Here is a 20,353-nt window from a genome sequence, read left to right as displayed (position 1 = left end):
AACATAAAACTCTCAATCATTTCTTGCTAACAAAGAATAAAAAAAATACATTCCAGGTTCATATCACCTTGCAGATGTATCCTATATATGGAAATTTAAAAGCAGGAAGACACTTGAGTGCTTCTAAAAAATCTCAATTTTTTAAAGATATATTTCAGCATGCATACATACAAACATGCTGAAAAGTAATTAGCTCATCACGGAAGGACAGATGTGGATCAGATTATTTCACTTATAAAGCAGCAAAATTCATTTCTGAATATCCTGATCAACAATGAAAACTTTTTATGGCATTATGAGTTTATGAAATTTTGTTGCTGTATTTTCTGATGGCTTTGAAGAGAGCTTCCTTCACCTCTCTGTTTCTCAAACTGTAGATAAGAGGGTTGAGCATAGGAGTCAGGACAGTGTAAAATATAGAAAAGATCTTGTGTAATTCCTTTAGTGTTTCAATCTCAGGAACTATATAGACAAGGATTATTGACCCATAGAAAAGTGTCACTACAATCAGGTGGGATGAACATGTGGAAAAGGCTTTCTGTTGGGCAGTTTTAGAATTAATTTGCAAGACAGTGTGAAGAATGCAGATGTATGAGACCAATGTTAAGAAAAAGGGTGGCCCTGTTCCCATAATGCCTAAAATGAATGTAGCAAGCTTTACTAAGCGTGTATTGCTACAAGAAATATTTGCTACTGGATATACATCACAAAAGAAATGGTCAATTTCATTGGGTCCACAGAAGGTAAGTTCCAGCAGAAAGGAGGTTATGATAGTGTTGGTCAATAGGCCACACATCCAAGATGTGAGGGCGAGCTGGAGGCAGAGTCTACCATTCATGAGACTGGTGTAATGCAATGGTTTGCATATTGCTAAATACCGATCATAAGACATCATCGCTAGAAGATAGCATTCAGTGGCTGCAAAAAAACCAAAGAAATAGTATTGCATGATGCATCCATAGACAGATATAGATTGATCTCCAGTTACAAAACTAGCCAGCATCCTGGGCAGGATGGTTGAAATGTAACAGGTCTCCAAGCAAGACAAATTAACAAGGAAGAAATACATGGGAGTATGAAGATGCTGGTCAACTACAACCAGTGAAACAATTAGGAGATTTCCAGCAATGGACAAAGTATAGACAGGAAGAAACAATATGAAGAGGACTATTCGCAGTTCAGGCAGATTGCCAAATCCCAGAAGGATAAATTCTGTAGTGGTTGATTGATTTCCTCCGTGTTGGTGGAAAGTAAAGTGATTCTGAAACAGAAATGAAAGAATGTTATTCACCTTGGTGACTACAGCTCCATCCTTCCCTTTTTCTTTAAGAACTGAGTCTAATGTTTTCTCTTTAAACATTTGGGACATTTAGTATACTGTTCTAAATTGTTTCCATATAATAATGCAAGCTGAGTGTTGTGCATTTCAGTGGCCTACAGGGTATATATAGATATAGATATTTCAGTTCCTTGTCTTACTAAGAGATATTGAGAAGGTTTTTTCAAGCCCTTGCAGCCAGAATGAGCTGAGGAATTCAGGCATGAAGTTCAGAAGGGAAGGAGATCATATATCCCTGTTAAGTGTGACACACCCTGTGGACTTTCTCAATATTAGCTCATATTACTGTTCCCATCATTCTACAAATTCATTGCATACACCTTTATCACTTTTGCCATTGCTGGAATTTATTGTTCAGTTGTAGAGAGAATTTCACTGCAGAAAAGTAATCAGCAGAACTTCTCATCTCTTCTCTTGAAAATTCTTTATTTGAGGAACACGACCTGGCTCAGAGCTAGACACTGTAGGAGAAGCAGTAGTGGGGCTCTGTGCCAACCCTCCTTTGCCAATGACTAGAAGCACTCTTTTAAGATGAAGTTACCTTTAAACTGTAAGTTCAGTTTTAAACAAGGAGGGTCCAGCTTTCCCAGTTCCTCTGTCACAATCAGCCTTATACTAAATGGGGAGGGCAGCACTGAAGAAATTGGGCAGGATGAAAAGGAGAACCTCAGTGGGACAGAGGAGGAAAAGGCAGGGAATCAGTAAAATAAATAAACAAGCAAACAAGCAAACACATTGCAAATAAGCAAATTACTAAAATAATTCAAGGAACCCAAAAGCAAAAAAATAATGCTTTAAAGGAGAGCAAGAAAGAAAAGAGAGTTTTTTTATAGTGGATATGTCTGGCACATGTCCAGATCATAAATTCTGATGTTTAAAGTTCTCATTTTATATCAAATAAAGTAAAACGTATTTCACTTCATTTGTGTCTATAAGAAAACTGCAGCTGGAAACCTCTAGAGATTTGTTCAGGTTACAACTTCGTTGAAGCTCCTTTCAAACTTTTTATTTCCTGGTCTATCACTGAATAAAAATTGATTTGGTTTGATTACCAATCCTTTGACAACTTTTGTATTGTTCTCAGCCATTGATTTTCTCTGGAATTGTTCTTTCTCTAATGGCATTGGGAAAGGACAATTCTTGATAGGAGAAGTTCATTTTCTATCACCTGTAGTTCTATACAAGTGTGATTGCCGTTCTCAGTAGCAAAACAAGAGAATCATCTTAAGTACTATTGCATTCAGGTTTTTTGTATAGGTTAAATATCTGTAGTTTCAGATAGTTACATGCCTTGAATTTTATGTGTAGAAAAAACTAGGTGGCTAAAACTTGTCCATTCTTCCCATTTTAAAACATTAATTTATATTTATGTATTTACTGTATTTATATCTCTGCCCATCTCAGATAGAAGTGACTCTGGGAGGCATACAACAATTAAAAAGAATAAATACATAAAAACAATTACAAGTCAAAACTAATATAAAAGCACACAAAATAGGAGGAGGCAATATTCATAATGGAGCACTGTGCACCAATTGCATAAATTATAAAAAGCAAACTCCTTCCATTTCTCCTTCTCTTCTAATACACAAATAGAAATCTCAGAAGAGGCATCCTTTGTACCAGTCTGTTACTGTATCACCATGAGTGCATGTTTACAACTGTTGATAAAGATTAAGATTCTAGAATCCTACAAGGTGAAAATATGAGAGGGTTACTAAGAGAGGGAAGGAGTTAGCCAAAACATAGTTAGGTACCACTTTCATCACTCTTTCTTCTTCACTGAAAAGCAGCTCTTCCTAATGCTGCTTTTCTTTGAAGAAAACCGACATTGACCCTCTCTAATCTTGCTTGTTTTGTGCTTGATCTGTGCTTTCCTTCCTAGCTTCCATCTGTTCTGAAAACAATTCATCCCTGCCTAATCCATACCTTTGGCTCCACAGCTGTTCACTGCCCTAAATAAAGCCAGCCAGCCAGTCAGCCAGCAAGCAAGGAAATACATACATACAAACATACAAAAATAATAAATAAATAAATAAATCCACCTAGTTTTACTTCTGAACTTGGAAAGTATAAATAGTCTTCATGACAGATATCTTTTGGAATTTTTATGAAATCCAATTGTGATCTCCTTTCAAGACCTTCTTCCTAATGGCTATTATTATGCAATAGCATATTCTATAAATTAAAGTAGCATCATTTAAGGGCATATTTTCCTTTGTCCTGAATCTTCTGCTGCCAATTAGTCTCATCGGAGGATTCAAATTCCAACATTTTAAGATAAGGAGAATAAGCATATATGAATTTTCTCTACAGATTTTGAAACACATATACCTCTATTGTGGTTTCCCCTCTCTTAACAAAAACAAATATATTTTGCTAACAACAAGGTCTTTTGCTGTATTAAAAAAAAAAAAAAAACGAGAATCACAGACTCTGATCCTGTTCCAGGGACTAAATGTTGCACTTCAAGACAAAGCTAGATGCAGTGTCATCCACAAGATTACTAGGTGTGTGACTGCTTATTTTAAAAGTAAAGTAGAAATGCAAGGATCCTGATCAAAACTGGGACCTAGAGGGAAAGTACCTCTTCTTCTTGATGTGCTCCCAGTCTTGATCAGCAGCTCTTCTTCTGAAAGTTGCATGGGATGGGGGGAGGGGGACATTGCACTAAGCTCATCTGACCAGGCTCTAACTCATTACCCTTTGCAAATTGAGTAACAATAATGCAATTTGCCACATATTGGTGCAAAATACTACATAATATAGGTATGTTTACCTCTTACTAGTGCACTAAATGCTACTTTAACATTCCAACCCCTCCAAAATGGGGAGAGGCATTTATCTTTTCTAAAATTCTTCTTCAAAGTGAAATAAATATGAGTTAAATTAATTATTTGACTCACTGTTGACTTGAAAAGAAATATCAAAACTTGGCTCATAGATTTGGAATTTGAGAAGTCTCCTTGACATTACACTATTCAAAAATGCTGCAGGCTACCCTTCATATAATAATATCATAAAAAGAAATCCAAACCAATGCATTAAAATTTTTATTTTTAATCCGTACATCAAGTCTGGGAGGATATTACATTAATTCCAAACCTTGCTCCCAGTATATTTTTGAGGATTCTAAATTATGCCACCAAGAGAGAGATAGCATTCATCTATGTATGAATTCTTCTGTAGTCTATTTCTCTTGTCAACTCTTGAAATTATGATGGTGGGGGGGGGGGGGTTGGTTGTTTTGGTAGTCAATGACTAAAATAAAATGACTGTCTACAGAAAGAAGAATATTATGCTAAACTATACTGTCTAATTTTTGAATTTCCTTCTTTGCTGTTCAAATACTGATGTTACTGTCATTTTTTAGATTTTAATTTTTCATGCTTTACTTTTAACTCTACAATGCTTAGAAAATCTGCTTTTATAGGACTTTATTAAAGTAAGTGATAAATTCACTAAATTAAGTAAAACAGTCCATAGAGACCAGATTAGTCAGAGTTACAGAGAATATACTCCACCTCAGTTATTACAAAAATGATAGAAATATTCTCTCTCTCTCTCTCTCTCTCCACATAAAACTCAGATTATATAAATAAAATATATTCCGCTCAAAATACAGCATATAAAATATGACAGAAACATAAGGATTTACCTCTGAATTGCTTATATTCCTGGGTGGGATCTCTGTGGTGTTCCATTCAAGTTCCATCCCAAAGATGTACATTTTGCATCTTCTCAAGTTCAAAATTCTGTTTTAGGTGGTCCTAAAATCTTTCTTAATTTTCTTTTCATGCAGTACATGAACATAGTTAAACATTCAATGATTATGCACAACTACTTCTATGGATACATATTTGAAATTGCTTAGAAAAAAAGTCTATATTTTACTTTCTGTGTTAGTCATAAAAAGAGCAGCAGAATTTGGTTTTCTTCTGAGGTCCAGATAGGGTGGAAGAAAAAAAAAATCTGGGAGCTGATACCTCATTCTCAACTGACAGTTGTTGAATGAAGGTATTGGTAACAATAACTTCAAGTATTATATATCTGTGGCAATAATTTATTTTAACTGATTTGAAGAAATGGTATTGAGCCAAGAATCTTTTAGTGCATTTTTTTCTTAGAATCACAGAATTTCACCTTATAGAAAGGTTTGACACACCCACAATTCACAGAATGTAAAACAATGCTTGCTCAAAATAAATGCGTGCTTAGGTTCTTTCTCACATTCTGCTATCTTAACCATTTGCAGTTAATTACTTCAACACTGAAGTAATCCAGTCATAAACTATCTCTAAATGTTGAGAGATACTTGATGCTGAAAAACCCTTCCACCTTCTAATAATTTAAAGCAGATAAAACTAGTTCCTCTATATGTATTGAAGGAGAATTGCTTTCATAATTAGGTTCTAATCTCCTGCTAAATTAGTTGGGTACTAAAATGTCAGGTTGAAAGAAATTCTGGGAGTTATGCCAAGTATCTCAAACTATTTTTGCTACACTGAAGTTCATGCAGTGGGAGATATTACAAACCAAACAAGAGAAACAAAGCAATCTTCAAACAGGAAAAGTTGCATGTCTACTTATGCTAGGATATTTTTAATTACTCTATCCACACTCTCCTTCAAGTCCAGGTTGACTGTTGGTGACTCCATGGACATATCCACTTAGTTTTCTTGGCAACAGTACAAAAGTGGGTTTTGATTGTCTTCTTTCAGGACATTTTCTCATGTTCCCAATGCAGGCTGCAAACCTGGCATTCCCTGTCGCTTTCCCATCAAAGTTTTAATAAGGTTAAACTTTACTTTCTGAGCTCAGATAGGTCACCTGTAATTTACAGACCACAGTGCCTCTTCTTGAAATATCAAATGAAAATTCCACCTTACTTCTGAGATAGTTTTAATTCTTAGATAGGGAAGGAAAACCAAACCAAACAAATGCTAAAAGAGTCTGAAAACCATGATAGATTTCACCTGAATGAAGATGAAAATCAGACCCTCCAGAAGCTGTTGGTCCAACATCCATTAGTTTAAACTAGTCTTCCCAATGGTCAGGAATAATGGGAGTTGCAGTCCAACTTCAAAAGATGCTACACTTTCCTATTCCTTATCTAAATCAGAGATCTACAAATCTGTGAGACACGGAATGAACATCTGGCCTTTTTCTACAGTCAGGTTTCTTATCACTGCACTTTCTTTCCAAAATTATTATCACTTCTGGTTAAGATGGCAGAGCGAGAGGGAGTTGCCTTGTCTTCGTGATTGTTTCTTTGTCTGTTGTGGTATAGTGTGGTGAGGATTTTGTTGAAAGCACTTTCCTGGGTCTGCTTGTGCTGGAGGTTGGAGGAATGGGTTGGAGTGGAGCAAAGAGGAGGATGGCCATGTTTGTCATTTGCCACTTTGCGGCATTTTTGCAGCTTTTGGGGGGAGGGCAGTGTTTGGCAGTGTTTGACTGGCTGTGCTTGTCAAACCTGCTGAGCTGTCCCCCTTTGTGGCTTTGTCGGACTGGGCAGTGGCTTTTCAAACTTGGCAGTGTTTTGGGTTGCTCCCTGGAGGGCCAGGCTGAGGAGCGGGCTGGAGGATGGGCCACACCAGAAGACAGGTTGTGCTTCCTCTTCTGCTGCTCTACACACCACATTTGTAGATTTGGCTATGCCTAGTGCTTGGACTCAGCTGTGTAGAGGTGGTCCTTCTGCACCATTCATATTTTACTGCTGCTTGATGCGGCTGGACATCACCGGACACTGGACGCTGCTGCATGCTTTTGTTATTGACTGCCCCCTTCCTGCACCATCTACCTTTCTTGTTGTTGGGGCTTTGGCGGTGTGGGCAGTGGCTGGGTGGGGGGATTACAATACAGTGGCAGGCTGCTGTGGACCCCCTTTCCCCTGTGGAGACTACTTGCACCTTCCCTCCAGGTAGCCCTGAGTAGGAAGGAATGCAGGAAGGAAGAAAACGACCTGGCTCCATCTTCTGGCTGTGAATCTATGCTTGATTTCTTCTCCTGGGTGAGAGCCAGAAGAGAAATTGGTGGAAGGAAGCCCTCTAACAGTGGGTGGGAGAAGCAGGGGAGGGTTCCTGTGAGTGTCAGTGAATGTGTTGTAGTATGTGAATTTGTAGTAGTGAGTGGGGAAGTGGTGGCTGGGTACCCTGATGGCACTTAGAGCTCTTGAAGCTAAAGTGCCTCAGGGTGCCTAGCTCCCCCCCCCACACACACACACACACAAGTGGTTGGAAAGGACAATGGGAAGTTCCCAGTCCTGGGTCTTGGGGGGCTTGGATGTGGGGATGGGACTGCCTTTGAGGGGTTGGAGGAGGGCCATAATATAATGGTGGTGATGGTCATGGGGAGATATGGTGGGAGAAAGAGAGCAGGCCATTCTTGGGGAATGTGGGACTGTTGTCTTATACTGGTTTTGCATTCCAGCTCCTTGATCTCAGCCCCAGTAACCTGTCAGCAGAACTTCAGTGGCCCTGGCTTCCAGCTGCTGCTTCTAAATGCCAGGTTGGTCTATAATAAGGCCTCCCTCATTAGTGATCTAATCATTGATGGTTTCTAAATTGTTGAATCACTTGCATCAAGTCAGGCAATAATATAGAATAGTTATCCAGAATTGCCAAGATAACATCAGCATATAAATGCAATTTGTACTCTGAATCTGCCATTATAATGCCTCCCTCCTATGTAGTTACATCCTGTCATGACCCTGCCAACAATAGCTTTCAGTGATTAAAAAAAAAAAAAGCTACAGTACATCATGTAAGCCATCTGTTGCAAGAGGCAAATCCAGACCATAAAGTCAGGATGTTCTCCCTTTATGAATTACAGAGGTGGCAATTCCTGAACAACATAAAACTGTCTAATGCCAGTTATTCTAGGAGTGATGGTAGCTGGAGTGGGCGCACTGATTAAAGGCATTTAATCTTTGCATTCTTGTATTGGTCAGCTACAAAGAAAACTGATTGACTTATGGTACTCTCTATTCTGAGGTCAGCAGTTGATTATGGGTCAATGGAAAATATTCATGGGGAATAGAAATGTTGATGGTGTGAAAGTTCTATTCATTTTTAATATATTTCTCCCTCTTCTTCCAGTGCGGTTAAATTTTTATTTCCCATTTTTATTGTTATAATAAAACCAGGCTGAGAGATGCCTTATGGCCACCATAGTAAAAGGAAGGAAGGAAGGAAGGAAGGAAGGAAGGAAGGAAGGAAGGAAGGAAGGAAGGAAGGAAGGAAGGAAGGAAGGAAGGTCTAATTCTTAGGAAGAACAGTTGGACAATTAAATCAATTAGCAAGGGAAGACTGTGCTCCCCTTTCCTGAATGTATTCAAAGAGCAACTACTGGACCATTGGTTAGGAATGGTTTAATTTGGATTCCTATATTGATCCAGGGGTTGGACCTGATGACCTAAATATCATTTCTAGCTCTATGATTCTGTGTTTTTTTATGATTTTGTCACATTGAGGAGAAATGACAGTAGGATCAGTCAAGCCCTCCAGAGAAAGAAATTGGGAGAATCAGTCAAGAAAATGAAAAGTTGCAGACAGGGGAGCAGAAACATGTAGGAGCAGAGTTAATTTGAAGAGTAATTTTGGATATCTTTTAAAGAAGTGAAACAGGAACAAATATGTATTTTAATATGTCTGCTAAAAGGCATTAATATATCCATAGGGGTCAATGATTTGAAAATAGTTATCTTATTACTGTACAGGTAAGAGTAAAATCATAGAATCATAGGGTGGGAAGGGACTTTAGATGTCTTTTAGTTTAGCCTCCTGACCAGAGCTGGAAGCCTCATACTATTCCAGACAAATGATAATTTACCACCTTTAAAGTAATCATGAAGAAAGAAGGCACGTTAACATCTCTGTGGGACTTAGGAGCTTGATTGCATCATAAATGTTTTTCAGGAAGCCAAAGAGGAAAAACTCCCCAGGCTCAATATTTATAAGTGTTTTTGTTAAGGAGTTTAATTTAACAATGAGACACTGTTTGTTTGCTCAGACTCTCACGGATTCTCCTTCACAAATGAAAAGAAGCCTTCTGCTGGTGACGTCTGGATCAATAACTGGCATAGAAGTGGATAGCTGTAAGTAAGTGTTCATTGTTTTGTCAAATTGCCACATTTCAAAGCTTCTCTAAACAAAGGAACACCTAGTGATTTCTCCAATGCTGCAACCAGTTTGATAAGAGCAGAAGGACAGTGGATGGAGTAATATCTCTCTTCCCTGATTATTTTAGTTCATCATTGTGCTTCTACATCACCCTCCTTTTTCACCTATCCAATGAAAAAGTTGACCTGATCTGTGAAACATATGCAACTTCTATTTGTTTAACAGTAGAATTTATTTCATGGAACCTTCCACAATTTATCACCCTTTAGATGGATTGGGTTAAGACTCCCATTATCTGAAATCAAAAGTGCATTGAATGAGAATTATGAAAAATGTAGTCTAATACATGTGAAGGTTGTGAGGTAGAGATGATTTGTACATTATGCCACAGTGTATAAACATTTATTTGGGAATAACAGCCATTAAGCACACATTGCTACGCAAGAATGGATAGTTGATTTTCTTATGCTTCATCTGTTCAATATTTTGCACTATTTGTAGCAATTTATGACAATTAAAATAATGGAACTCATAAAATAAAGCAATAATGTAAAAAGTAGAAGAAAGAAAAAATTGGAGATGAAATCATGCTGAAAAAAATCTCATGACAAATCCTTGTCAGAATTCATGAATTATAATAAGAGAAGATTTAACATGGATGGATATTGATAGCTTCTCTATACAGTATAGATCACCTTTATAAAGAATAGAGATGTATATAAAATGGGAGGGGAAGGTAACCTTTTTGTGACTTGGAGGCCACATTGATTATTTGCTCACTTATTTGGGGGAATCAAGTTACACAAGGGGGCATAGGCAATGGTGGAATGATAACTTTTGTCTGGCTAATATTTTTAGCCTGTTTGTGGATAAATTGGTGTGTAAGGCATGATTATGAGGCAGACTCTTACAATAAGCTTGACAGAGCTTTATTACATCCAGTCTGCCCCTTAATGTAGCACTGCTGCAAAACACAGCATTGTTATTACCAACCTTTCATAGCATGCTACAATTCCAACTAGTTTCACACTAGTTCGATAAAATAGATACTGGGAACAATAGGATGGATGGATGGATGGATGGATGGATGGATGGATGGATGGATGGATGGATGGATGGATGAATGGATACATACATACATACATACATATGCACACATACAGATACAAATACACATACACATACACATACACATACACACATACTTGCCAGTGTGGACCAATGGACCAATATGGGATAAGCACCATCAGTAAGGTGAATGAAACAAGCAATGCTACCTTGTTTTCACTCACTCTGCTGAATAACACTCCTACAAGACAAACAATCTGTCATGTTTCCTAGAATCAGATTCTCAAATAAAGTTGTGGGAAATATGGAGCAGAGTGAGCTATAAACCAAGCTCAGAACCCTCTGAAGAGATGAAATAAGGCATATCTGCATCTCTGTAGAAGTCTTGAGGGATGTGAAATGATATTTCTTAGCTCAGAAGATGGCATAGGATAAAAAGCTCCCAGTGGATATCGAAGGTCAAAATTCTCAACAAACTTCAAACAGCATGTGTAAACCTTAAAATCACATTGCTTCTCCTTGTTTTCTAGGACTGCTATGATATGCAGGAGATTCATTCAGTGCAGAACAGAGAGAAAGGAAACCAGACATCCATCACAGAATTCCTCCTTGAGGGTTTTGGAAATCTCTCAGAATTGCAGCCTCTTCTTTCACTGTTCTTCCTGATTATTTATCTTGCAACAGTAACTGGGAATCTCCTCATTATATTGTTAGTTGTAGCTGACCACCACCTTCACACACCTATGTACTTCTTTCTGGCAAATTTGTCCTGTCTAGAGACCTGCTATAGTTCAATCATTTTGCCCCAAATGTTGGCCAATTTGTTCAGTAATCAGAAGTCTATTTCTTTCACTGGATGCATGATCCAATTTTATTTGTTTGGTTCTTGTGTTGGTATAGAAACGTATCTCCTGGCAGCCATGTCCTATGACCGCTATCTAGCCATATGTAGACCTTTGCTCTATGCATCTATTATGAATAGAAAACTGTGTTTTCAGCTTATAGCTGCAACATGGATAGGTTCTATGATGGCTAATGGCGTTCTGATGTGTTTGATGGCTCAGTTATCCTTCTGTGGACCCAATATTATAGACCATTACTTCTGTGACTTCTTCCCAATGGAAAAATTGTCATGCAGTGACACAAGACTGATAGAACTCGTTACCTTCCTCATGACTTTTGGTTTCACCATCACACCTTTCCTACTCACTCTCGTATCTTATTTTTGCCTAATTGAAAATATTCTAAAGATATCTTCAACTACTGAAAAGCAAAAAGCTTTTTCAAACTGTTCCTCTCATCTCATGGTGGTTGGAATTTTTTATAGTACAATAATCATTGTCTACATGTTGCCGGATATACCCATATTGAGGCAACTCAATAAAGTCTTCTCTATTTTCTACACAGTCTTGACACCTCTGGTTAATCCTCTGATCTACAGCTTAAGAAACAAAGAAGTTCACAAAGCCCTACGAAGAGTGGGATGCAAAATAGCACATTTTAAAGGTTTTTAGACAAATGCATAGTTGTGGCTTATTCCAATCAATTGCTTTTTCATATTGGTTCCTAGAGTGAGTTAGGACTTTTGCTGTCATATATTGGCTCCATTGCTTGGAAGCTATTAATAAAACACTAATATAACTTCAGTTGTATTATGGCAACATCTAAAGCATTGATCATACACTAAGCAAGTTTTCCCTAAGATAGTGTCTTCCACATAAACTGTGATGTATTATGCCATCCATCCATAGCCTTCAGCTGTGCTGGTTGAGAAAACCAGGAGTAGTAGTCCAAAAACATCTGGATGGAAGCAGGATGTGGAAGCCCTAATACTGTAGTTTCTCTCAACCCTCCTCTTCTGACATATTCATTGCTTACAGTCCATGACTATTTCCTGATTATATTCTCTTCCAATCCTTGCATAATTTGATTGCAGGGAACAATTTTTAGGTCTGCTTTTTAATGCAATCTTTGTATAATTGGTGTATTTCAATCAAAACTGAGATCCATCATTGAAGATTAGGCATATTCAGTGGACATGAAATACTCCTGACCAAGGAGGAAATAGGATTGAATGAGAGAAAGCAGTGAGGCATGCTGGAAAATATTGAAGCTGGTTGGCTGAGATCTTGGGCAGGAACATCGAACAGCTGTTCTTGAGAGGAAATTTTAGAGTATTTCATCTGAACAAAGAGTTTGCCTTTGTGATGAAAGAGGTATTGGAATATTTAGCCATGTTTGCAAGATGCCTGGCTATACCTAATAATTCCCTATCACGTCACATTTCCTGGATACTTTGATCGGTCTATTTACCATTATTATTGTCCAACCAATGTGACTTTCTTTTCCTCTGGGGCTAGTTTTTTACTTCACTATTTGTCAAGTATATTGTTCTTTGAATACATCAGTTTGATAATCATTTCCTTTGCTTACAAGCTTTATTTGCTCTATTAGAATTTTTCTGTTTCTTTTTTTCAAACTGGTCAGTGACTGTAATAAATGTAATTGTCTAGATTGAGCAGGAAAGTGGCACACTGCAGCAATATGTTGACTTTTAGAAGTTTAATGAAAAATATTTAGAAAAATGCTTGAAATGATTTCTTTCTCTCTTGATGGTGCTATGATTCTTAGTTTCTATAATGAATATTGTTTGTTCTTTGGTTGCTATTTCTTGGTTATACTTGTTACAATGAAACTATGTTAAAAATCTATTTTGTTTTTCTCTACTCAGTTAAGTGCTTTCTGGCAAATCTTGTCCTCCCTACCACCAGACATCACTCTACAGCATCCTTAATGGGAGAAAAGCTCTCCATTCACTTACACATGCTGCCTCAGTTATATCTCACTGCTCATCAGTGCTTCCAAGAGAACTGGGGAATCGCCTACATGCTTGGAACCAGTAGTTGAACCACAGCTACCTCCCAGTTCCACCAATCAACCTTGGTGCTTTGCTCCAGGAGTCACTCTCAAACCCTTCCATGTTATATGTGGTGCTAGACATTCAGTGTCCCAAGCTGCAACCTGTTGATTGATCCTGAGCCATTATCTACTCTTCACTGAAGGGTCAGGATTTTGCTGTGACTGAGAGCAGATTTATGACCCTTGGGAGTGAGGCCTGGCTCATTAGGAGTAAAAGCTCATTTGAATTCCAAGGGGCTAGGTTTGAAGTTGAATTACCAGCAAGGGATAAATCAGAACGAGTTTGAAAGCACCTTTTCAGACTAACAAATCTGATTATAAAACATAAAGCTTTTGTGTACTCTTAGCTTAAAAAGTATCACCAGAGTCTTTCTCATGTTTGGCTACAGTACTCTAACATGGAGTTCCTCTTTCAATACCAGCAGAAGATAGAAGGAGAAAGAACAGCCCATTGCAATACCTGGAAGCTTCTTTGGCCTTTAACTGAAGTACAAGTCAGCTTTCCCAGAAGAAGCTTTGTTTAGGACCTTAGATTTTTGCTATCCTGATCAAAACAAAACAAAAAAACCACCTTGCTTGAAGTACCAGCAGTCTAATTAAATCTGAGATATCAAGACCTATCAGGAGATCTGTAGAACAGACAGATCATAATATGAATAATAATAAGAGGAGGAGGAGATAGAAGAGGAAGGAGAGGAAAATTAAGTACCATTGTAAAAGTGTTAGGCAGGAGCTGAGAGGTATCATTTCTACAGACGGGTTTTAGTCTCTCAGCCAAGACAAGATGGCAAGAGTGTCACAATGCCAGAGACTGGATATAAAAGGGGGTGAGCCTCCATCAGGCTTCCATGATCAACAGGAACTGCATAGCTCCCACTCTCTAACCACATCATCCCTAAGCTCATAGCAAAATGCCTTAGGTTGTCCAGCTGACAACAGCTGGCAAATCTGTGCAATGCTTCAGATTTGGTTCCAAAAGTATTGTATAGTTCAGAGTTTGTGGCAACCTGAATGCTACATCTGCCTGCAACTCTTCTCAGGATCTGCTACAATTTTTCTCAGGATATGTGTTCTTCTCAGGAAAAGTAACTGTGGGACATCATTTATTAGGATATGTTGATAAATAATGTAATCCATTGTTCATTCCACCTACACAGTATTTCCTGTGCCAGTGGCTGACACTCATTCTCAAACAATAATAACCCCCCCCCCATCATTAACAGTTGGCAAGGTGTTTATTTTTTTAAAGGTGTCATACTTTTTCACCCAATTTGTCTTATATGTTTATGATTGCAGTTCAATTTGTGTTTCACCAGCCAAAGTAAGTTCCAAGATTTTCTTTTGCATGATCTAGATGATCATTGTTGGAAGTTATCAGAGAAAATTTTTCTTCCTAACAATTCTTCATGTAGTTCATTGTTCTATAAACAACACTGTATTGTGGATCTGTGAACACCTACTCGAGTGTCAGCTAAACTTTTCAGCTGGTTGTTTGCAGTGATCTGTACAATCTGCTTGGCAGAGCTGGCCAGTTTTCAGTCTGTTGCAGAAGAGCTGGGTTTTGTTTTGTTTTTTAATCTTCAAGCTGATATCTAAAAAAACAGTGAGGAAACTAAAGCTGAAAAGAGGTTGGATATTTCATCAAGACAAAGACTGAAAACATAACTCCCAAATAAAAGTATAATTACAGAAAAGGAAGATAAAGCTTTTGCTACAGGCTTCACAGTCCTTTGAAAATCGGGGGGGGGGGGGGGGATCTCAAATATGCAATGCATCCAACAGGACCTAAGAAGATTTCTGAGCTAGAAGATTTCCTCAAGGAAGAGTCAGAAATATGAATTTACAGATATATACACACAAACACACATAACCCTTAGGGAACTCTTTGGAATCTGTTATTCCTGCCAAAAGGCATGTTACAAAGTTTTGGCTAAAAGGGTGTCCAAATTTGTACATGTGCCATATTCACTGCATTCTTACTTTCAGTCTGTAAGAAATAGCCCATAGGTAGTAAGTATTCATTCAAATTTCCAGGAATATGCCTCTTTAACTCTGTATCATGTAGAGATTGTCTTAGCTTCTGTTCACTTAGGGATTCATTGAAACTTCTTTTAAAAATTCATTCAAATTTCAGTAGAGGTGCCTAAATGTTTATAAGTAACATAAACATAACATACTTATAAATAAAGAAGTATATGGAAGTGAGAATAAGTATGTCAGGAGAAACATAATATTAAATTGAATGCAGAGAGACAGGTGTATCTGGTGGAGGAGAACATGATGATGATGGCAATGATGTACAGAGACAAGAATGAATGAGTGGTGAATGAATATGGGATGAATACAGAGGTGAGTGACCAATATCAAACAAGAACATTCAGATAGTTTGGGCGTATGGAAAGTATGAGTAAGAATCCAATTGCAAATGTGTGTCAATATGTGAAATAATTGTGAATGGGTAAAGAACATGCAGAAAACCAAGAAAGTTGTGTTTGGATGGAGATAGATTAGATAGTTAGATTTGCATGGAGATAGATTAGATAGTTAAATTACAGAGGACAGTATATGAATTTGTAAGTAGATGTGATGGAAGCAAAGATGGTTTACAAGTCCAGAAATTTTATGAATAAATATAGGAATGGCGCTGTAAACAAAATTTATCTATATAACATTTCCTTTTTCTTTTCTTATATCTTTAATTATTTGGCTTATTTACTCCTTTTCTGTGTTTTTTGTAATATTGCTTACTCTGAAAGGGAATACTGTGTTCGGTAGGTAGGTGGGTATGTAGTGGGAGCAAAAATTGAGGATATGTGACAAGTGCTCTTAAAGGAGGGGGGACAGTTGATAGATGCATTCATATGCAGAAAGACACACAGAGACACACAGACAAACATTATTTTGTAATCTTCAGAATGGTTTGAAGAATAATTTTCTGATGTTCTACAGTAGGTTCATAGCTACAAATGTTACATGATATCAAGTCAGGGTAAGTTGACCCATAATCAGAATAAGAAAGCGAATACCAAGAACATGAACTGAAAGTCAAGATTCCCCATGATTAATTAAAACAATTATAAATGTGGCACCACAAACGTATCTTCTTGATTATAGATCTTGATTATATATATCAAGAATATATATTCTAACCTTTTTACCTTTTTTCAAACTTTGTAGAAGAGGGGTGGTAGAGGAAGCCAAACCGAACTTGGAAATAAATATTAAAATGATCACTATAGGGCAACAGAAGATAATCAATATTATATCCCTGCATCAGTCAAAAACCTAGGTCCCAGCGCTACCAGATCTTGGCTGCAAAAATGAATGACCTCTAGATAGCAGCAATGAGATAGAAACATCCCTAATTCTGTGCTTCCCTCTTCTGACTGACTGGATGTTGCAGCCCCACCATTACATGGCTAGTTTTATAATCATAGTTTTTTAAAAATAACAATAGCAGCCAGGATAGCAGCAGATCTACAGAGTCATTTATGCTTCATTTATTTAAGAATGATCTAAGAAGAAGTCATGGTGATAATGGAATCCAGAGCCCCACAATCAAGTAACATGAAACCCTGAATGCTCCCTAGGACAGATCTATCATGTGCAAAACATGTGTTTTAAGTGGCATTAATGCTGGGCAGAAAACAAGTCCAGCATTTCTTCTATTTCTTATCATCTTCTTCAATGAGAGACATTCAAAGAGGAATCTGCTTTCAAACGTTCTTTCAGAGAAGGGCATTCCAGTCCTGTCTCTCATGCTACAGTCATTGCTCCTGCAGTCTGCAGCTTCTCTGGCTTCCCATACTTCACCTGAATGCCAAGGCAACTTCTCTGGCATGGCTTTTTCACTCTGGAGGATGTAGGAAGCCAGGGAATGATGAAAGATAAGCAACCAAAAACAGCAACACCAACAGTATCAGGGCTGCCAGCTCCAGTTTAAAGCGAGCTCGAAAACACCCCCAAAGAGATTTCAAAAGATATCATGGAGCATCCTGAAAATATGGTAGAAGCAGAAGTCAATAAAAACTTTTGAGAAATTGTCAAGCAGATTTTGCCCCAGCATTAGGTGGGAGGTGCTGAAAGGCAAAGTACAGTGGCAGGCTATCCAAGTTAGGGAGCTGAAAGGCAAAGAGGTTGTCCTGCATTTTTTGAGCTGATCAGATTTGTTCATTTGCTTGTCTGTGTTTCAGACACAGTAGAAGACACTATCTCATCAAAAGAGTCCATTTTCCCCCCCTTCCTGTCTGGCTTCACTCTGGGAAACAGAGGGAGACTTTTTCCTTTTCTCTAGCATCAAAATCCTAGACCAGCATGGGCATTTACCCCACAAGCAGAGGAGATGTAGAGAGATGGTATTCTTCAGCCATAAAATAAGAATTGGTGACTGGAAGAGATTTTGATCACCTAAACTACAAAACTTGCATACATCAACAGAGAAAGCTATCTACAAATTTAATTATTTTCAGCTGCATAGATAGGATTAGAATTTTTTCCACCCTCATAAAATCTGCCATGTTCAGAAAATTCATCCTCCTCAAATTGAAATGGATATATTTTCATTTAATTTATTACTCCTTTGATTTTTCCTAACCCTAGTTCTTCTTAAGGGAAATGTACCTCTGGCTCTTATCATATAGGAGGATATGGCTAACTTGGTTCTGGCAGACCTCATCATATTATGATGAAAGAATGGCATCAGTGAAGAAAAAAAATGGTGCAATCTTTTTTCTGGATCAATGAGATAGACTTCTCAGTGGCTGTGTGATCCTTGAGGGATTTCAAAAAAACATTATTTGGGTTGCTCTTAACACAGGGATCACCCTCTCCAACTTTAATTAAAATAATAATACTTCTAAAAATCATCAATTACTTGGAAGATTTGGAATTGGAGTCACTGAACTTCATTAAATTTGTCATCTCATGAACATGACTTATTTGGGTGTAAATTCCTAGAATAACAGTGGGATCCAGAGCCAGAAAAGGTCAGTTATTCGTGTTTTAACCATCAAGGAAAACTGAACCCATCTCATTTAGCAATTTATGCATGAGAAAATAGGCCAGAAATCAGCAAGAGAGTACCATTCATCTTCTGTAGCCTCCAGCATAACTTTTATTACCTTCTTAAAATCCTACTGGCCTTGGACAAGATTTTCAAACTAATTTTTACCCATTTTTTTTTTCCTGATCAATCTTCAGTTTTGTATAGAGCTGGAATGGATCTTTTAAAAAGAACAGGAGAAAAGTATTTGGTGAAAGGGAAAGGTGTGAGTTTCACCCACAAGGGTTGAAAATATTTTCATTTTAAGAGTTCTCTTAGGGCTTGGAAATGAGGAATGAGTTTCAGTGTGGTTGCTTGTAAGCAGCTATGTGTGGGAGGGTAACATTTATTACAATGTTCATATGAGAATTATTACTATATATATTTGTCCTATCTCAACATTATGTTCTAGGCATCGAAGAAAACATGTCGATATCCAAAAACTGATGTCATAATAGATATGTCAATTCCCACAAAGCTCTTTGCATTTTCCACATAGAGCTGGTGCTCTGTAATTAAGATAGTGCCTAAATCTAGCTCTAAATCTAACATATCCGTATGGGTGATGCTGTCCAGAATCGGATTTGCAATCCAAAATATATAACGACAGCAGGTTAGGAAGTTAAATAAATCCTTATATTTTCCACTTGTTCTGTAAGTATCTTGGCTCTGTGAAACTGTTTGCAATTTTTGGGATGAGAACACTAAGGAAATTTTGGAAGAACTTTACAGAGGAAGTCAAACTAATGGAGGCTTTTCATAGAAATGTTGCTCTATATTTTTATTGAATTAAATGTCAATGAGTAAGATATATACTCAATTACCAATTAAATAATCAGTCTGTTTAAGGATTGGGTAAAAAGATTGTGATTTTAAAACCATGCAAAGAAGCTTGGCACCCTCTACAGTTCTTCCTGTGACACTTCACAATTATCTCTGTCTTCTAACTTCATATGAATGTGAATTAATTCTCTAGTTTAAGTAACCTGCAGATGAAGAATGGAATGACCATTTAAAAGGGACAGATATAGGATCCATCAGACTTGAACTGAAAATCATTGTCATCACCCACAGAAATACAAAAACTGGGGCATGTATGAACTGAAGCCACTTAGAAAAATTCATGAGACTGAAATGTCAACAGCAAAAAGGCCTAAACTAACAAAAGAAAAAGGAACAAAGAGCATAAGATAAGAAGGAAAAGAAACTAGATTATATATCTCCCCCCAAACAGTACCTGAGGGGAAAGTATTGTATTTCAGAGTATTCACTACCATGAATAATTTCATGACACAGATATCATCCACAGACATGATTAAAACCTCTCAAATTTTATTAGTAAACCTGAGTTTGCAGGCTTTTACTGGCTTGAGTTTTATGTTACTACTTCTATAGCCTCAACTAAAACATTCAGGTTTGGATCTGATGTAATATGACAATATTTTTTGTGAACCTTTCATACTAAAATAGTAAAAAATAGTAAAAAGATTAAAATAGTAAAAGACAGTAAAAAGAGCCAAAAGAGCCAAAAGAGTAAAAAAAACGTAAAAAAAGTAACAAAAATAAAAGGCAGTAAAAAGGGTACAAACTGAGGTTTCTGCATGTACAAGGCATTAGACAGTGTGCATGAATATATTAATTAGTCAACTACAGGCTCAATTAAAGAAGAATGAATGAAATGGAGTTCAAGACTGAGCAGATTCCATGACCCTATAGCCCAGTAATGTGAAGTGATGACTGAAATTGAGAGCCATTAAGAAAACAAATGGAGAGGCAGTAAAATCATGGAATCTGAGAGTTGGAAGGAGCCATTTATGCCACTGAGGTCAACCCTTCACTCAGTGCACGTATCCAAAGTGAATCATT

At 37.4% G+C, this 20,353-nt stretch overlaps 2 protein-coding genes across 2 annotated transcripts; one reads left to right on the top strand and one right to left on the bottom strand.

Annotated features, from left to right (window-relative positions):
- Positions 1-301: 301 nt before the first annotated feature.
- LOC112542565 (olfactory receptor 10A7-like) lies at positions 302-1,369 on the bottom strand. The gene has a single exon (XM_088143309.1). The coding sequence runs from the start codon at positions 1,367-1,369 to the stop codon at positions 302-304; it is 1,068 nt and encodes a 355-aa protein (XP_087999435.1).
- A 9,311-nt stretch (positions 1,370-10,680) lies between these two features.
- LOC103058354 (olfactory receptor 6B1-like) lies at positions 10,681-12,041 on the top strand. The gene is made up of 2 exons (XM_007444908.2): positions 10,681-10,713; positions 11,058-12,041. The coding sequence occupies exons 1-2, from the start codon at positions 10,681-10,683 to the stop codon at positions 12,039-12,041; spliced, it is 1,017 nt and encodes a 338-aa protein (XP_007444970.2).
- The last annotated feature ends 8,312 nt before the right edge of the window (positions 12,042-20,353 follow it).

The sequence above is a fragment of the Python bivittatus genome, unplaced genomic scaffold, assembly GCF_059951505.1.
Source record: "Python bivittatus isolate LINGU-HERP-01145 unplaced genomic scaffold, Pbiv_v1 ctg000410_np1212, whole genome shotgun sequence".
Classification (NCBI taxonomy): Eukaryota; Metazoa; Chordata; class Lepidosauria; order Squamata; family Pythonidae; genus Python; species Python bivittatus.
This window is presented reverse-complemented; position numbering and strand designations above follow the sequence as displayed.